Source organism: Chrysemys picta, chromosome 7, assembly GCF_011386835.1.
Source record: "Chrysemys picta bellii isolate R12L10 chromosome 7, ASM1138683v2, whole genome shotgun sequence".
NCBI classification, from domain to species: domain Eukaryota; kingdom Metazoa; phylum Chordata; order Testudines; family Emydidae; genus Chrysemys; species Chrysemys picta.
Window position 1 is genome coordinate 777,128 of NC_088797.1, and position 14,652 is coordinate 791,779.

The 14,652-nt window shown below is 63.5% G+C and overlaps 2 protein-coding genes and 1 long non-coding RNA gene across 4 annotated transcripts in view; 2 read left to right on the forward strand and 1 right to left on the reverse strand.

The window, feature by feature from the left end:
- On the forward strand, positions 1 to 4,127 carry JAGN1 (jagunal homolog 1). The gene is made up of 3 exons (XM_005295994.5): positions 1 to 158; positions 982 to 1,090; positions 2,789 to 4,127. Exons 2-3 carry the CDS (start codon positions 1,002 to 1,004, stop codon positions 3,249 to 3,251), a joined length of 552 nt encoding a protein of 183 aa, XP_005296051.1. The 5' UTR covers positions 1 to 158; positions 982 to 1,001; the 3' UTR covers positions 3,252 to 4,127.
- Positions 1,701 to 8,367, reverse strand: LOC122172579 (uncharacterized). 2 transcript variants are annotated; one of them, XR_006173003.2, is made up of 3 exons: positions 7,662 to 8,000; positions 2,934 to 3,214; positions 1,701 to 2,795 (listed from the first exon to the last, which is right to left on the reverse strand). It is a non-coding gene; the product is annotated as an uncharacterized LOC122172579 (long non-coding RNA). The 2 variants fall into 2 exon arrangements; XR_010589371.1 differs by having other exon boundaries at positions 1,701 to 3,214; positions 7,662 to 8,367.
- IL17RE (interleukin 17 receptor E) overlaps positions 7,086 to 14,652 on the forward strand; it is a 26,017-nt gene continuing 18,450 nt past the window's right edge. The window contains exons 1-4 of the mRNA XM_008173371.4: positions 7,086 to 7,309; positions 12,420 to 12,435; positions 14,032 to 14,187; positions 14,435 to 14,541. Coding sequence (XP_008171593.2) covers positions 7,211 to 7,309; positions 12,420 to 12,435; positions 14,032 to 14,187; positions 14,435 to 14,541 — 378 coding nt within the window. The 5' untranslated portion in view covers positions 7,086 to 7,210. The remainder of the gene's footprint in view (positions 7,310 to 12,419; positions 12,436 to 14,031; positions 14,188 to 14,434; positions 14,542 to 14,652) is intronic.

A 14,652-nucleotide genomic window follows, 5' to 3' on the forward strand; every position in this document is an offset into this window, starting at 1 on the left:
CCTGGGCACGAGGCACAACCATAGATCCGGACCTCCCGCGGCAGAGACAAGCCCGCTACAGGGTAACCATAGAGTTGGCAAGAAAGGCCCGACGGATACCATAGAGTGACGCCGAGGTGATAGAGTGTCCTGGGCCCGGCCGGCTCCGTCCGTGGCAGGTGGGACAGCGGGGCTGGGGGGAGCCCGGGGCTGGGGGGGATCCCCAGCTATGGGGTGTGGAGGGGGGGGGATTGGGCTGGGGGAGGGGATCCCCAGCTATGGGGTGTGGGGGGGGATTGGGCTGGGGGAGGGGATCCCCAGCTATGGGGTGGGTGTGTGGGGGGGGATTGGGCTGGGGGAGGGGATCCCCAGCTATGGGGCGTGGTGTGGGGGGGATTGGGCTGGGGGAGGGGATCTCCAGCTATGGGGTGTGGAGGGGGGGGGATTGGGCTGGGGGAGGGGATCCCCAGCTATGGGGTGTGGAGGGGGGGGATTGGGTTGGGGGAGGGGATCCCCAGCTATGGGGCGTGGTGGTGGGGGGGATTGGGCTGGGGGAGGGGATCCCCAGCTATGGGGTGTGGAGGGGGGGGATTGGGTTGGGGGAGGGGATCCCCAGCTATGGGGTGTGGAGGGGGGGGGATTGGGTTGGGGGAGGGGATCCCCAGCTATGGGGTGTGGAGGGGGGGGGGATTGGGTTGGGGGAGGGGATCCCCAGCTATGGGGTGTGGAGGGGGGGGGGATTGGGCTGGGGGAGGGGATCCCCAGCTATGGGGCGTGGTGGTGGGGGGGGATTGGGCTGGGGGAGGGGATCCCCAGCTATGGTGGGGTGGTTGCCTGTAGTCACAGGATCCGTGTAATCCCATGTGCTTTCACCGGTGGTGCCTGGGATTCCTGCCATGTTCCCACAGGATGATCAGGGGCGCAGAGCTCCTGTGGGTACTGATGTCCATACCCTGAATGGCAGCGTGTCCCCCTGGCTCACCCCGCCCATCTCTCTGGCAGGGCTTGGGCTGTCTAGCGCCATGGCCTCCCGTGCGGGCCCCCGGGCCGAGGGCACTGATGGCAGTGACTACCAGCATCGAGAGAGGGTGGCCTCCCATTACCAGATGAGGTAGGTCTGAGTGCAGGCTGGGTTGAGCCCCCGGGCCCCATTCCGGGTCCCTGCCCAGTGAGCAGGGGCAGAGTGCAGAGCCGCCCAGCTGGACTGAGCTGGTGTCCGTGAATGGCTGGGCGTTCCCTGGAGTATGTCTGTCCCCAGGGCACTGTGTGCTGGGATTCAGGGGGTCACTGGACCTGTCTGAGGCCTGAAGGTCCAAGCTGGGGCAGGGTGTGTGTGTCCGGAGCAGGTCTGTTATGCTGCAGTGCAACCTCCCCCCTGCCCAGCCCATGGTGCTGTGCACACCAGCTCTGGGTCACGAGCAGCTCCCACCAGAGTGAGCATTGCAGGCTGGTGCCCGTTGTCACGGACTCACAGATCGTGCCCACTCTTGGCCCGTGCAGTCCGTGGGGGGTGCCCCTTCCAGTGCGACAGCCCTTCTCGGGGGTCCACTCTCTCTCGGGGTCAGGCCCCTCCACCTCCTGGAGCCACACCTCTCGGAGCCTTAGTACGTCTGTCTCTGCTGTGAGCCCCCTCAGGGAGTCCACTCGCTCTGGACCCCCGGGGCCTCCACCCCCGAAGGGGTTGATGCAACCCTGTTCTCTAGACTGGAGTGACTCTCAGACAGCATAAAACAGGAGGGTTTATTGAGAGTTGAACACAGCACAGGAAACTCTCAGGGCCTCAGGCCTGGCCTCCCTCAGCCCAGCACATCCCAGTCTCCCTGCATCCAGGTGGGCTCTGCCTGCTCCCCCTCTCCAGCCCAGAGCCCCCCTGCTCCCAGCTGGGCATCTGAGATCCCCGGCCCCAAGCCCCACCTCTGTCCATTGTCTTCTCTCCAGGTAAACAGGGTCGTACACCGGGGCCTCCTCTCCTCGCTTCTGTCCTCTGGCTGGAACCGGCTGGTTAGGTCACTGGGTCCTCACTCTGCAGCCCATTGTCCTCCCACTGACCAGAACCGGCTGCGTCTCCTCAGCTGGGCCTCCGGGTCACCAGGTCACTGGTCGCTGGGGTCTCCATCCTCCCGGCCATTGGCTGGGTCCCCGAGTCCTCTGTCCAGTCCTCTGCAAAACACACTCCCTCTCCCCTCACCTCGTTAAACCAGTAACACCCAGGGAAACTGAGTCCCACCCCCTCTGCATGCAAACCATTGAAAACTCCACAGAAAACAAGAAAACCCCCCACTTTGTCACACCCTGCCCCCGCCAGGGGTGTTCCCTGCACAAACCAGGCTGCTTGTGGCTTTGGCTGGACGGGGGCAGAGGCCAGAGAGCGTCCAGGCTGACCTGCAGCTTCATTCTCTGTTGTGCTGTCCCGGAGCACTCTGCCCCCAGCCCCAGTCAGGGGGGGAGGCCCCGTCCATCTGCCCGGGGAAGCGGCTCAGTCAGGCTTCATGCCCAGCAGCTGCTTCCCGCTGGGACCTACTCAGAGGAATCTGCCCTTCCTGCCGGGCTCACCTGCTCCGTAGCCTTCAGGCTGGTGGTGCTCCAGGATCACGCCCTGCTGGTGCCTTCGTCAGTACCCCAGCGAGACACGTGCTGCCGGGGCTGGTTTGCAGCCTCGCTCTGTTGGGGTCCTGGCTTCAGGCTCTGTCCACAGCTCTTGCCAGCCCGGCTGCCATCTCTCCTGCCTCCGAGTCCTTCCTGCCCCTCAGGCAACGCTAGGGAGCCCATCGAAGTGCGAGCCTGAGCCTGGCTTTCTCCCTCTCTGCAGTGTGGCCCTGAAGTCCGAGATAAAGAAGCTAATCTACATGCAGGTGGCCATCTGGCTGCTGCTCCTGGCCCAGATGTGCGTGGGTCACCTGAAGCTGCTGCCCCATGACCAGGTGGCCATGCCCTACCAGTGGGAGTACCCCTACCTGCTCAGCATCATCCCCTCTCTCTTTGGCCTCATGTCCTTCCCCCGCAACAACATCAGCTATCTGGTGCTGTCCATGATCAGCACAGGCCTGTTCTCGGTGGCACCCCTCATCTACGGCAGCATGGAGATGTTCCCCATGGCGCAGCAGCTCTACCGCCACGGCAAGGCCTACCGCTTCATCTTCGGCTTTTCCGCCGTCTCCGTCATGTACCTGCTGGTGGTGGTGGCGGTGCAGGTGCACGGCTGGCAGCTCTACTACAGCAAGAAGCTCCTGGACTCCTGGTTCAGCAGCACGCAGGAGAAGAAGAAGAAATGAAGCGGGACTGGGAGCCACACACCTGTATGACTGGGGGGGGGGGGGATGCTGCCATCCCCAGGGGGCTGGATGGCACCATGGTGGGGGTCCCCATTTTTGGGTAGCTCTACTGGCAAACACTCAAAGCTCCCTATAGACTGGGCTGCCCTGCCACTTACCCCAGCTGGAGTGTGCTCAGGGCCCCTCCAGCCCTAGCCCTGGCTGGCAGTGACTGACCGTTCTTCAGTGGCTGGTGGGCCAGGGCTGGGTAGGGGGGCAGCTCCTGATGCGACCAGGGTACCCTCACCAGAAGTCCCCTGGCAGCACTTGGCTCTCGTGCCTCTGCCCGGTTGGCTGGGATGAGAGGGGCGTGCAGGATGGGAGTGGCCCGGGGGCAGCCATCAGCCCTTCCTGATCTCCCCATTTCATGGAGCAGAAAGGTGCCCTGACCCCAGTGCCGCTGCCCTGAAGTCTGACAACATGGCACAGACCCAGGACTGCAGACGGTTGGCGCAGCGCTGCCCACTCCCACAATGGCTTGTGCTGTGCTGGGCCAATGTCTGTGTCTGAGGCCCAGTCTGCACCAGTGCCCTGCCCGTATTGCCCGGGGGGCATGCAGGGCCCTCCCTTCCCCCGCAGGTGGGTGAATTCCATGCCTCTGCCTGGGAAGGAGCAGCTCCAGGTCACCAGAGAGCCAGTGGTCACAGGCCAGGTGCCTCCCAGCCCCCAGTGCCGCTGGCTACGAGAGGGGCTGGGCTGGGGGGAGGGGAGTCGGGCAGCGCTGGGGCAGAGGGGCCGAGGGGTCGGGCCGGGCCCCGCCCCCAGCACTGGCACAAGCTGCTTCTCCCACATGGAGTGACCAGAAAGGATGAAATAAAGAGCCACCTTGCTGAGCAAGCAGCCTCCAGCATCTGTCTGCCGGGGGTGGGGGAAGGGCAGGTATCCTCGCTGCCCTGGGTTGATTTGTGTCCCTTAGCTGCTCCCCCGAGTCTGTCCTGCTGTCGGGTCCCCAGAGCCCCCAGGGATGGCAGTGCCTAGACCCCTGCTGATCTGCCCCCCCCCCCCAAAGCGTGTTCGTCCTCCCAGCCCCCGTCTGTGCCCCTCTGAGAGATGAGCCTGTTGCCCCCCCTGAAAGCCAGCCATGGCCACAGGTGACTCCTGTCCCCACACCTGGGTCCTGGCCAGCCTTTCAGGTGCTTGTTGGGCCCTGGCCTGGTGGGACAGGGGCGTTGGGCACAGGTTGGTTTGCCCTGAGGAGAGAGGCCTGCTCCTACCACCAGCTGTGCACCCCGCCTCTTAGGGAGAGCAAACCAGGCCCAAGGCTGCCTGCTCCTGCCCCATTGCCAGGGGCTCTGCCTGTCCCAGTCGCTGGGGCGAGGGAGAGCTTGTGTCAGCAGCCATTAGAGGGAGCGCCCTGGGGGGCTGGGGACGAAGGTGGTCCTGATCTGGGGGGGCACCATAGTGACAGGCCAGAGAAGAGGCTGTGGGGCCTGGGTGAGGAGGGACATGCCTGTTGTGGTGCTGGGGTGACCCTGCCTTAGGGGGCAGTTCTTTGGGCCGTGCCTTGGAGTGGTGGGGGGTGATGGAGCAGAGTTCTGCCTTGGTGCCGTGGCATCTGCTTCTGCACCTGGGGGCAGGACCTGATCCTGTGTGTGCTGCTGCCCTTGGAGGGGTCCGTTGCTGTGTGCCCCTCCCGCAGACCCATGGGCTTTGGGACCGGCTCTGGGGGCCCCCTGCAGCGAGCCAGAGCCCCAGGGGTCCCACTCAGGCCTCTGGGCTCCAGCCCACTGCTCCAGCCCACGAGCTCTGCCCAGCGAGTGCCCGAGACAGAGCCGGGCAGAGACTCGTACCACCCTAGGGAGCAGGGCCCCTCTGCCAGCACCTGCAGAGACACAGCCAGGCTCATCAGTCACCTCGCCCCAGCACAGGCAGCCCTGGGGGAGCCTCCCGCAGAGCCCAGCCAAGCTGTAGGGACCCCCTGGGCTCCCCCTCTGTCTGATCCCCTGCCGGACTCCCAGGGGTGCCCTCCCGCTTCCCCGCAGCCAGTGCTTAACCACCCCCCGCCCGCCCCCTGTTCCCAGCTGGGGAGCTGCAGCTCCAGGTTGGGGGTCGTGGTCCCTCGGGGGTCCTGGTTGCTAGGTGCCGGATTCCCCATTGCCTTCCCCATGCGCCACTGCTAGGGGGACTAAGGCCCAGGCAGCCTGGGGACCCCCTCCCTCTGTCTGCTAGCCTGCCCCAGAGCACACAGCCCTCCCCCTGCCTGCCACGAGGCAGCAGAGGGGAAACTGAGGCCCGCAGGCTTCATACCACTAAGTGATGCTGGGGGCTGGGCTGTTCGCTTTCAAAGGCGGGGCTCCCCTGCCAGCTCTGTGCGGGGGGGGGGGGCAGCACCCCCGGACAGAGCCCAGCTGCCACGTGAGGGGGAGGCTGCCGCTGCACGTGCTGCCCGCGCGTGGGCTCCCTGCAGGCCGCCGCAGTCTCACAGGAAACCTGAACTAAACCAGGTCAACCGCCGTGTCCCCATTACCCTGCGGCGGGGGCGGGGGCGGGGACAGCGGGGGGGAGACGGAGCTTTCGGGGGGGCAGCGCCCTGCGGCGGGGGCAGCGCGGAGACGGAGCTTTCGGGGGGGCAGCGTCCTGGGGCGGGGGGGAGACGGAGCTTTCGGGGGGGGGCAGCGCCCTGCGGCGGGGGGGCAGCGGGGAGACGGAGCTTTCGGGGGGCAGCGCCCTGCGGCGGGGGGGCAGCGGGGAGACGGAGCTTTCGGGGGGCAGCGCCCTGGGGCGGGGGCAGCGGGGAGACGGAGCTTTCGGGGGGGCAGCGCCCTGCGGCGGGGGTGGGGGGACAGTGGGGAGACGGAGCATTCGAGGGGAGCAGCGCCCTGCGGCGGGGGTGGGGGGGCAGTGGGGAGACGGAGCTTTCGGGGGGCAGCGCCCTGGGGCGGGGGCGGGGGGGCAGTGGGGAGACGGAGCTTTCGGGGGGGCAGCGCCCTGCGGCGGGGGCGGGGGGCAGTGGGGAGACGAAGCTTTCGGGGGGCAGCGCCCCGCGGCAGGGGTGTGGGGGGCAGTGGGGAGACGGAGCTTTCGGGGGGAGCAGCGCCCTGCGGCGGGGGTGGGGGGACAGTGGGGAGACCGAGCTTTCGGGGGGGGGCAGCGCCCTGCGGCAGGGACGGGGGGGGCAGTGGGGAGACGGAGCATTCGGGGGGGGGGGGCAGCGCCTGCGGCGGGGACGGGGGGGCAGTGGGGAGACGGAGCATTCGGGGGGCAGCGCCCTGCGGCGGGGGTGGGGGGCAGTGGGGAGACGGAGCTTTCGGGGGGCAGCGCCCTGGGGCGGGGGTGGGGGGGCAGTGGGGAGACGGAGCATTCGGGGGGCAGCGCCCTGCGGCGGGGGTGGGGGGGCAGTGGGGAGACGGAGCTTTCGGGGGGCAGCGCCCTGATCCGCGGGCTGCTGGCGATAATTCTCACCAGCATGTACTGGGCCTGGGGCTCCCCCGTGGGGAGCGCCCCCCCCCCCATGGTGTTTGTTGCTCTGAGGGTCCCAGGCCTGGCCCCAGGGTCCCGGCTGCCAGGAAGCGGGTGTTAGCTGCCCTGCTGCTGGGGACAGCTCCTGGCAGACACCTCGGTGCCAAGTCCCTGGCAGGGGCCACCGCCCGCTCTCCTGGGGAGTTGTGTCCCCCGGCACCAGCTGTGCCCCCTGCCGCCGAGTGTGAGCACCCCCCGCCCCGGGCAGCCCATCCTGCCGCCCATCCCCGCCGCACCTGGGCGCCTGCCAGGTATCTGGCACCAGCACAGCCGGGGCGGGGGGCGCCCCCCGCGATCCGGCCGAGAGGCAGAGCCCGGTGCGGGGCTGCCGGGGGCGGAGGGCCCCGGGGGGTGGCTCCCGCCCCGCCCCGCGATGATGAAGCGGGGCGGGCAGGAATGCGGCCGAGCCGGCCGGGCCGGGTGCCGTGTGCGCCCCGCGCAGCCATGCGCCAGCCCCGCTGATGGGGCGTCCCGCGCCCTGCGCCCTGCTGCTGGCCGCCGTCCTGCTGCTGGCCGGGCCCCGGGCCGGAGCGCCGCGCCCCCGCGTCACCGCCAACTTCGTAAGGCTCGGGCGAGGGGTGCGGGGGGCTGCGGGGTCCCGGGGCCGGAGCCGGAGGTTCATCCCGGCAGCCACCCGCTCCCAGAGCCCCGGCGGGCACCCAGCGGCGAGGGGCCGGGCCGGGGAGTCCGGGCAGCTCCGTGCCCCGCTCGCTGGCCGGGCCCTCCCGGGAGCTGGACGAGAACCAGCCCTGGCTGGGCCGGGGCCCCGGGACACTGAGGGCGGGTCAGGGGGCGCTTTGGGCGCTGTGATCCCCGCGCTGGGAACGGGGGGCCCCGGGGAGCGGGGGGTAACGGGATTTGGGGCGCGCGGTTGTAGGGAGCGAGGCCGCCGCTGGGCCCGGCCTGACCCACCTGTAGGAGTTGGGGGAGCTGGGCTGGGTCCGGGCCGCTGCAGAGCCTAGGGCGGGTTGTTTGTGTTCCGTGGGGCGAGCGGCGCCCGGGCCGGGGCTCCAGGGTGGGTCGGTAGCGGGGGTGCAGAGTAGGGTGGCCAGATGAGAGGAAGAAAAGATCGGGACACGGGGGTCCGCCGGCGGAGCGAAATATCGGGACAAACAGCTACAAATCGGGGCGGTCCCCGGTCTGGTCACCCTCGTGCAGAGAACAGGGCTGGCTGGGGGGCAGGTGCAGTAACGAACCGGGCTCTGTCATGAGGAGGAAATGGCTGGTCCAGCAGCTAGCGAGAAACGGGGCAAAATGAGACCAGGACAAAACCGGGAGGGGGAGGGAGCCACCGCCATGAATCTGCCTTGGCTGGGCCCCAGGGCCGGGGTCAGCGCTGCATGGCCGGGGCGGGGAAGCGCCGCAGGGTTAGAACCTGCCTTGCAGTCACAGGGGCGAGGGGCTCACTCTGGTGAGCGCCCCACGAGCCGGCCCGGGGCGAGGGAGCCCAGCCTGTCCCTGCCCCACGGGAACAGATCGTGGGCGATGGGCTGTTGGCTCCGGCAGCGAAGGGGAACCCGGCCCTGGGGCTGGAAGCTGATCCCAGGCAGACAGGGAATGAGGCGAGTTTGGACGGGGAGGGTTTCCTGGGGCAGGGCCCGTGGGGGATTCTCCATCCCTGGCCATGGTTCAGTGGGGAGCGGGTGTTTGCCAACAGCTCTGCTCGAGGGGCTCCAGAGGGCAGGTCTCTGCCTCGCTGGGCACGGGGCCAGACATGGGGATTGCGATGGTCCCTGCTGGCCTGGGGACTTAGGACTGAAACGTGGGCAGCAGGTTAAAACGGAGGAAAGGATCCACTTCTTTACACTGGGCGTAATTAGCCAGTGGAACTTACTGCCACATGGAATCCTTGAAGCCAAGAGTGAGCTCGGGGACACTTGTGTGAAGAATGGGGGTGCCCGTGGTTACACCGGGAGCGGAATCAGTGCGTGGGCAGGGCACACACTGCCGGGGCCAGGGGAGCGTTCCAGAAATGCCAGGGGGGCTCCTGTTCCTGCCTGGGAGCAGCAGGTGCTGGGTACTGCTGGGGAGGGGGGGAAAGAGGGGTGGATTCCCTGGGGTCCCCATGTGGGGGAGGGGGTGGATTCCTCACTACAGGTAAAAAGAACAGGAGTACTTGTGGCACCTTAGAGCCTAACACATTTATTTGAGCATAAGCTTTCGTGGGCTACAGCCCACTTCATCAGATGCATGCAGTGAAAAATACAGTAGGAAGATATATATATATAGATATATACACAGAGAACATGAAAAAATGGGGGTTGCCATACCAACTCTAACGAGACTAATCAATTAAGGTGGGTTATTATCAGTCCGGTTTGGCCAATGTACATGGCAGAGGGGCATTGCTGGCACATGATGGCATATATCACATTGGTAGATGTGCAGGTGAACGAACCCCTGATTGTGTGGCTGATGTGGTTAGGTCCTATGATGGTGTCCCTTGAATAGATATGTGAACAGTCTCTATGCAAAAGAATAAATGGACACAAATCAGACGTCAAGAATTATAACATTAAAAAACCAGTCAGAGAACACTTCAACGTCCCTGGTCTCTCTATTACAGACCTAAAAGTCGCAATTCTCCAACAAAAAAACTTCAAAAACAGACTCCAACGAGAAACTGCAGAACTGGAATTAATTTGCAAACTGGGCACCATTAAATTAGGCTTGAATAAAGACTGGGAGTGGATGAGTCATTACAAAAACTAAACTATTTCCCCGTGCTAATATTTCCCCTACTGTTACTCACACCTTCTTGTCAACTGTTGGAAATCCTGATTATCACTACAAAAGTTTTTTTTCTCCTGCTGATAATAGCTCACCTTAATTAATTACTCTCGTTACAGTTGGTATGGCAACCCCCATTTTTCATGTATCAGGGGGTAGCCGTGTTAGTCTGTATCTACAAAAACAACAAGGAGTCTGGTGGCACCTTAAAGACTAACAGATTTATTTGGGCATAAGCTTTCGTGAGTAAAAACCTCACTTCTTCGGATGCATCCGAAGAAGTGAGGTTTTTACTCACGAAAGCTTATGCCCAAATAAATCTGTTAGTCTTTAAGGTGCCACCAGACTCCTTGTTGTTCCCATTTTTCATGTCCTCTGTGTATATATATCTTCCTACTGTATTTTCCACTGCATGCATCTGATGAAGTGGGCTGTAGCCCACGAAAGCTCAAATAAATGTTAGTCTCTAAGGTGCCACAAGGACTCCTGTTCTTTTTGCTGATAGAGACTAACACAGCTACCGCTCTGAAACCTGTCACTACAGGCAGTTTAGCACTGTTCTCGGGGCGGGGGGGGGCGGCTCACAGGGGGCCGTGTCTGTTTCTGGCTCTGTGGCCTGACCGTGCCATAAGAACCTAAGAGCGGCCATAGTGGGTTAGACCAAAGGTCCACTTAGCCCAGTGTCCTGTCTGCCGACAGTGGCCAATGTCAGGTGCCCCAGAGGGAATGAACAGAACAGGGAATCAGCAAGTGATTCATCCCCTGTCGCTCATTCCCAGCTTCAGGCAAACACCATCCCTGCCCATCCTGGCTAGTAGCCATTGATGGACCTATCCTCCATGAACTTATCTAGTTCTTTTTTGAACCCTGTTACAGTATTGGCCTTCACAACATCCTCTGGCAAGGAGTTCCGCCAGGCCTGGCTTCTGGGCTTCCTGGCTGTCCTCGGCCTGCTCAGTTCTCAGCCTGCTCCTCGCCCCACAGCCAGGCAGTGGTGTGGGGCAGCCAGCCCTTTGCTGCAGTCCCTGGCCACCTGCCCAGTGGGTGGGTGGCAGAAGGGGCCCACAGGTGCCTGCATTGGGCCCGTGGGCAGGAGGGCAGTGACCTTGTCTGGGATGCAGGCTGGGAGTTAGAGGTGCGAAGGGCTTGTTAGCTTGAGCATCAGTCCAGAAATCAGCTGGGGTTGGCCCTGCCCTGGGCACCCCGGGGTCCAGCTCGGGGCACCCTGCTTGGAATGACTGTTTACGCAGGCGTTGCGACGACGATCATTTAACCACAAAGCTCTGGATTCGCTCCAAAGGCCAAAATGTGGCTCCCTAAAAGCAGTTCCCCACATCAAGGCACTAAGCCAGGGCTGCCTCGACCCATGGCGGTCGCTCCGGTGTGGGCAGGCAGGTATTAGCACTGGACGCTGCACGAGTTCCCCTCTTACCCCCTTAGCAAACCGGACCAGGGTCAGACCTTGGCTAGGGCCAGGAGAGCCGTCTCTTCCCTAGTTCGTCATTGGCTGCACCGTGCCTGATTCCGCTCACTTCCCCCCAACCTGGAAATAAGGGAACTTCCGTGGGTCACTGCTGGAGGAACCCCGGCGCCCGCTTCTCCTGAGCCCATGGGCCTGGGGCCTGTCACTCACGCTGACATCCCACCTGCATGGAGAGCTGTCCTTCACCCGGCTCTGCTGCAGGCCTGTATTCCCGCAGCCCGGGGCCTACCTGCGGTCCGTCAGGGGAGCCAGCGGAAAACGTGCCAGGCACGTGCTGCTGCTCTGGGTGAACCCCAGCCCCGTCTCAGCCCTGAACTTGTTGTACTCAAAGTACTGCACAGGATCTTTTCAGGGGGAATAAGGCAAAACGCCACATTTATTAGTAATACATGTATTTATTAACACTGTATTATATGCATATAATATATTACACTTACACTCACACACACACACAAACACACTCCATCTTGTTGTTACCAATTAGTTGCTCCCCTTAACTTCACTGGCCAGGTGAGTTAGATGGGGGAGGGGGTGGAGCCGGGCTTCTGCCGATCCGGATCGATGCTCCCATGTTGACAAGACGAGACCCGGGGTCCTCTGCAAGACACCTCACTTTTATAGCAGCTTTTCTCTTATGCAAATCTAGACCAGATTCAAACTCTGTGTCTGTGTCCATTGGTCCTTTGTGCTGCTTTTCTTTTGAGTGTTGTCCCAATGCTGCAAAGAGGGTGTTTCCAAAAGAAGGTGCTTGCTTCTAACCCCCGAGGCCATCGGTATGTCTGCTTGTCTTTAATGAGCCCACTTGACACGTTTTATTGTCCTTGGGTCTGGCTCCCAGCCCCTCTCCAACAGTTGAGGCTGTCTGGAGGTGCTGCCTTCCATGCCTTGCTCATCCACACCTCATTCATTCAACAGGGCAATTGATTAAGAGTGGGGGGGAAAGAGAGCTCTTGTTCTACTGCTAGCAAAAAGAAATTTTTCTTCTATCTTATTCTATCCTTAGGGGCTATAATATGATACCAAGGGCAATGCAAAGTTTCTAAATGAGGTTTTGATACAAAGTCCCATGAAAACAGAGGTCACACGTGGGTAGACCCACCACAAGGTTATATGAAGAGGCACAATGTAAAGTCATATGAAAATTATCAGAGATTGATCTACAAACTGCTCAGCCGGGGGAGCCTGCTGGGAGCGGAGATAAACCACTGCGGCTTCCCTGAGCAGAATACTCATGGGGGTGCTGTGGGCCGCCGGGGGGAGGGGTGGCTCTGGGTGCCAAGGGCTGCCAGGGGTGGGTGGGGTGGCTCTGGCCCTGTGGGCCGCTGGGGTTGGGTGGCTCTGGGTGCCGGGGAACACCAAGGACAGGGTTGCTGGGGACTGCCGGGGGGAGGGGGTGCTGGGTGCTACCTGTTGGCCAAGGCCTCCCACTAACACGGCTCCTTGTCCTTTGCTCACAGGCCTGCAGAGTCAGGGGTAAGTAAATCCGCTCTGTTAGTGGTGCTGGCTGTGGGGCAGGCAAGGGGCAGCTGGGGCGCTAGGGGGCAGCACTGCTCGGTCCCTCCCTCCTTCCACCTGCGGCTGGGTCACAACTGTGCCAAGCTGGGGTGCGGTGGGAGGGGGCCATACTGGGACTCTGCCAAGGAAAACCAGACTCTGCCTTCAGTGGTGGTGCCAGCTCCCATGCAGTCAGTGCTGCCCCCAGCGGGCTGCTAGGGGGTGCTGGGCTGCGGGGCGGGGACTCAGCGGGGGTGCTCTCCCCTCACTGTCAGTGCTGACCCCAGTGCAGCGCCAAGGTCCCTGTACTGTGGGGGAGGGGTACCCCAGGGGAGGGACCCAGCGGGGACTGGCAAGGCTGGGTGTCACGGGGTCCCCGGGCGATGCTGGAACTGCTCCCTGCGCAGCCAGGCAGGACTCTGGGGGAGCCTCCTCCCTGAGCAGACTGTCCCCGGGCAAGAAGCTCTCACGGCTTCACCTTCCTGGGTCTGACCTGGAGCATCCAGCCTCCCCTGCCCCACCGTGCGCTTCCCGCAGCGAGTCCGCTTGGGCAGGGTCCGGGGGCAGCCAGAGGGTCCTGCCCCCCAACTCCGCAGTCAGACGTGACTGTCAGCCAGTCAGTAACACAGGTTTAGTAGACGACAGGAACACAGTCCCAAACAGAGCTTGTAGGTCCAGAGAACAGGACCCCTCAGTCAGGTCCATCTTGGGGCCTTCATTTTTCCAGCCAGCTCCAAACTGAAACTCTCCAGCCCCTCCTCTGTCCTTTCTCCCTTTCCCGGGCTAGGAGGTCACCTGATCTCTTTGTTCTCCCACACCTCCAGTTGTAGGGTTACCATATTTTGAGTGTCCAAAAAGAGGACACTCCACGGGGCCCCAGCCCCGCCCACGCCAGAACTCCACCCCTTCCCCAAAGTCCCCGCCCCAACTCCGCCCCCTCCCCTGCTTCCCGCGAACATTTGATTCGCGGGAAGCCTGAAGCAGGTAAGGGGGGCGGGGGGGAGGAGGCGCGTCTCCAGCACTGCCGGCCCGGCCCCGGCCCCCGGCTCAGCACCGCCAGCCCGGCCCCAGCCCCCGGCTCAGCACCGCCGGCCCCGCATGTCCCGATTTTCCCGGACATGTCCGGCTTTTTGGGATTTCCCCCCGGATGGGGATTTGAAGCCCAAAAAGCCGGACATGTCCGGGAAAATCCGGACGTATGGTAACCCTATCCAGTTGGCACCTTGCATGGGAGGGGCCCAGGCCATCAGTTGCCAGGAGACAGGGTGTCGGCCATTCTCTGTGTAGACCCCTGCATGCCCCTGTCCTCTAGAGCTCTCCAACAATCACACCCCCTTATCCCACCACCTAGATACTTAAGAAAGGCACAGGGGAAACTGAGGCACCCACACAGTATTCAGAGAAAACATTAAGAACAGTCCCACTTCGTCACGCTGGGGTTGCCCCAAGTGTCTGGAATGCAGAGCACTGGGGAGTGTAAGTGACTGGGAGTCCCTGCTCGGCGGGCAGCCCTGCAGTGCCCTGGGGGGGCCCAGATGGGTCCTGGCTGCCTTTAACTCCTCTCCTCTCCTCCAGCGGACAGTGCCCTCCCAAGGCCCCGGTGCCGCCAGAGGGAGCAGGATGGAGCAGGCCTGTCCCCGCCAGCCCTAGCTCTCAGCACCGCCCGGCTGTGCCAGGCCTCCCGCGACTGCCAGCCGTGCGTGCGTGTGCGCCTGGCCCTGCACACCGCAGGTAGGTGGGCCGGCCTCACCTGCACCCCGTTTTAGAGTAGGTCCCTGGAGCCCTGCTTGGACCCATGGCCATGGAGACTGGGCCCTGTCTGAGCCCCCTTTGGGCTAGGGGCACCCACAGAATTCCTGGGAATGACCCTGGGGGGGACTCATAGGGCTGGCTTCGGTGGGGGTTGGGGGGGGGGCTGCAGAGGCCCTTGGTAGGGCCTGCTGTGAATTTGGGGCTCACCCCTTTCTCTCTCCCCCAGGGCTGGGGAGTGTCTGTGGGCTGCAGCTGGATTTCCTGGTGCTGGGCTCCAACAGGGCCAGCTGGCTGAAGGTCTGGAGAAAGCAGCCGGAGGCTGCAGGCTCCCTGGTGAGTCAGCGCAGACCATGCCCAGGGCTCCTGGTTCGTTCCCTCCTTGGCACTGCTCGGTGCCAGCCGTCCAGTCCCTCCTGCTGCAGGGAGCTGGGCAGGCTCGGCTGG

What these genes read in the sequence shown, in the direction of transcription:
- JAGN1 (XM_005295994.5), top strand. Translation starts at nt 1,002, where the DNA reads ATGGCCTCCCGTGCGGGCCCCCGGGCCGAGGGCACTGATGGCAGTGAC. An exon ending in GCCTCCCATTACCAGATGAG is followed by an intron (nt 1,091 to 2,788) that starts GTAGGTCTGAGT and finishes CCCTCTCTGCAG; the next exon opens with TGTGGCCCTGAAGTCCGAGA.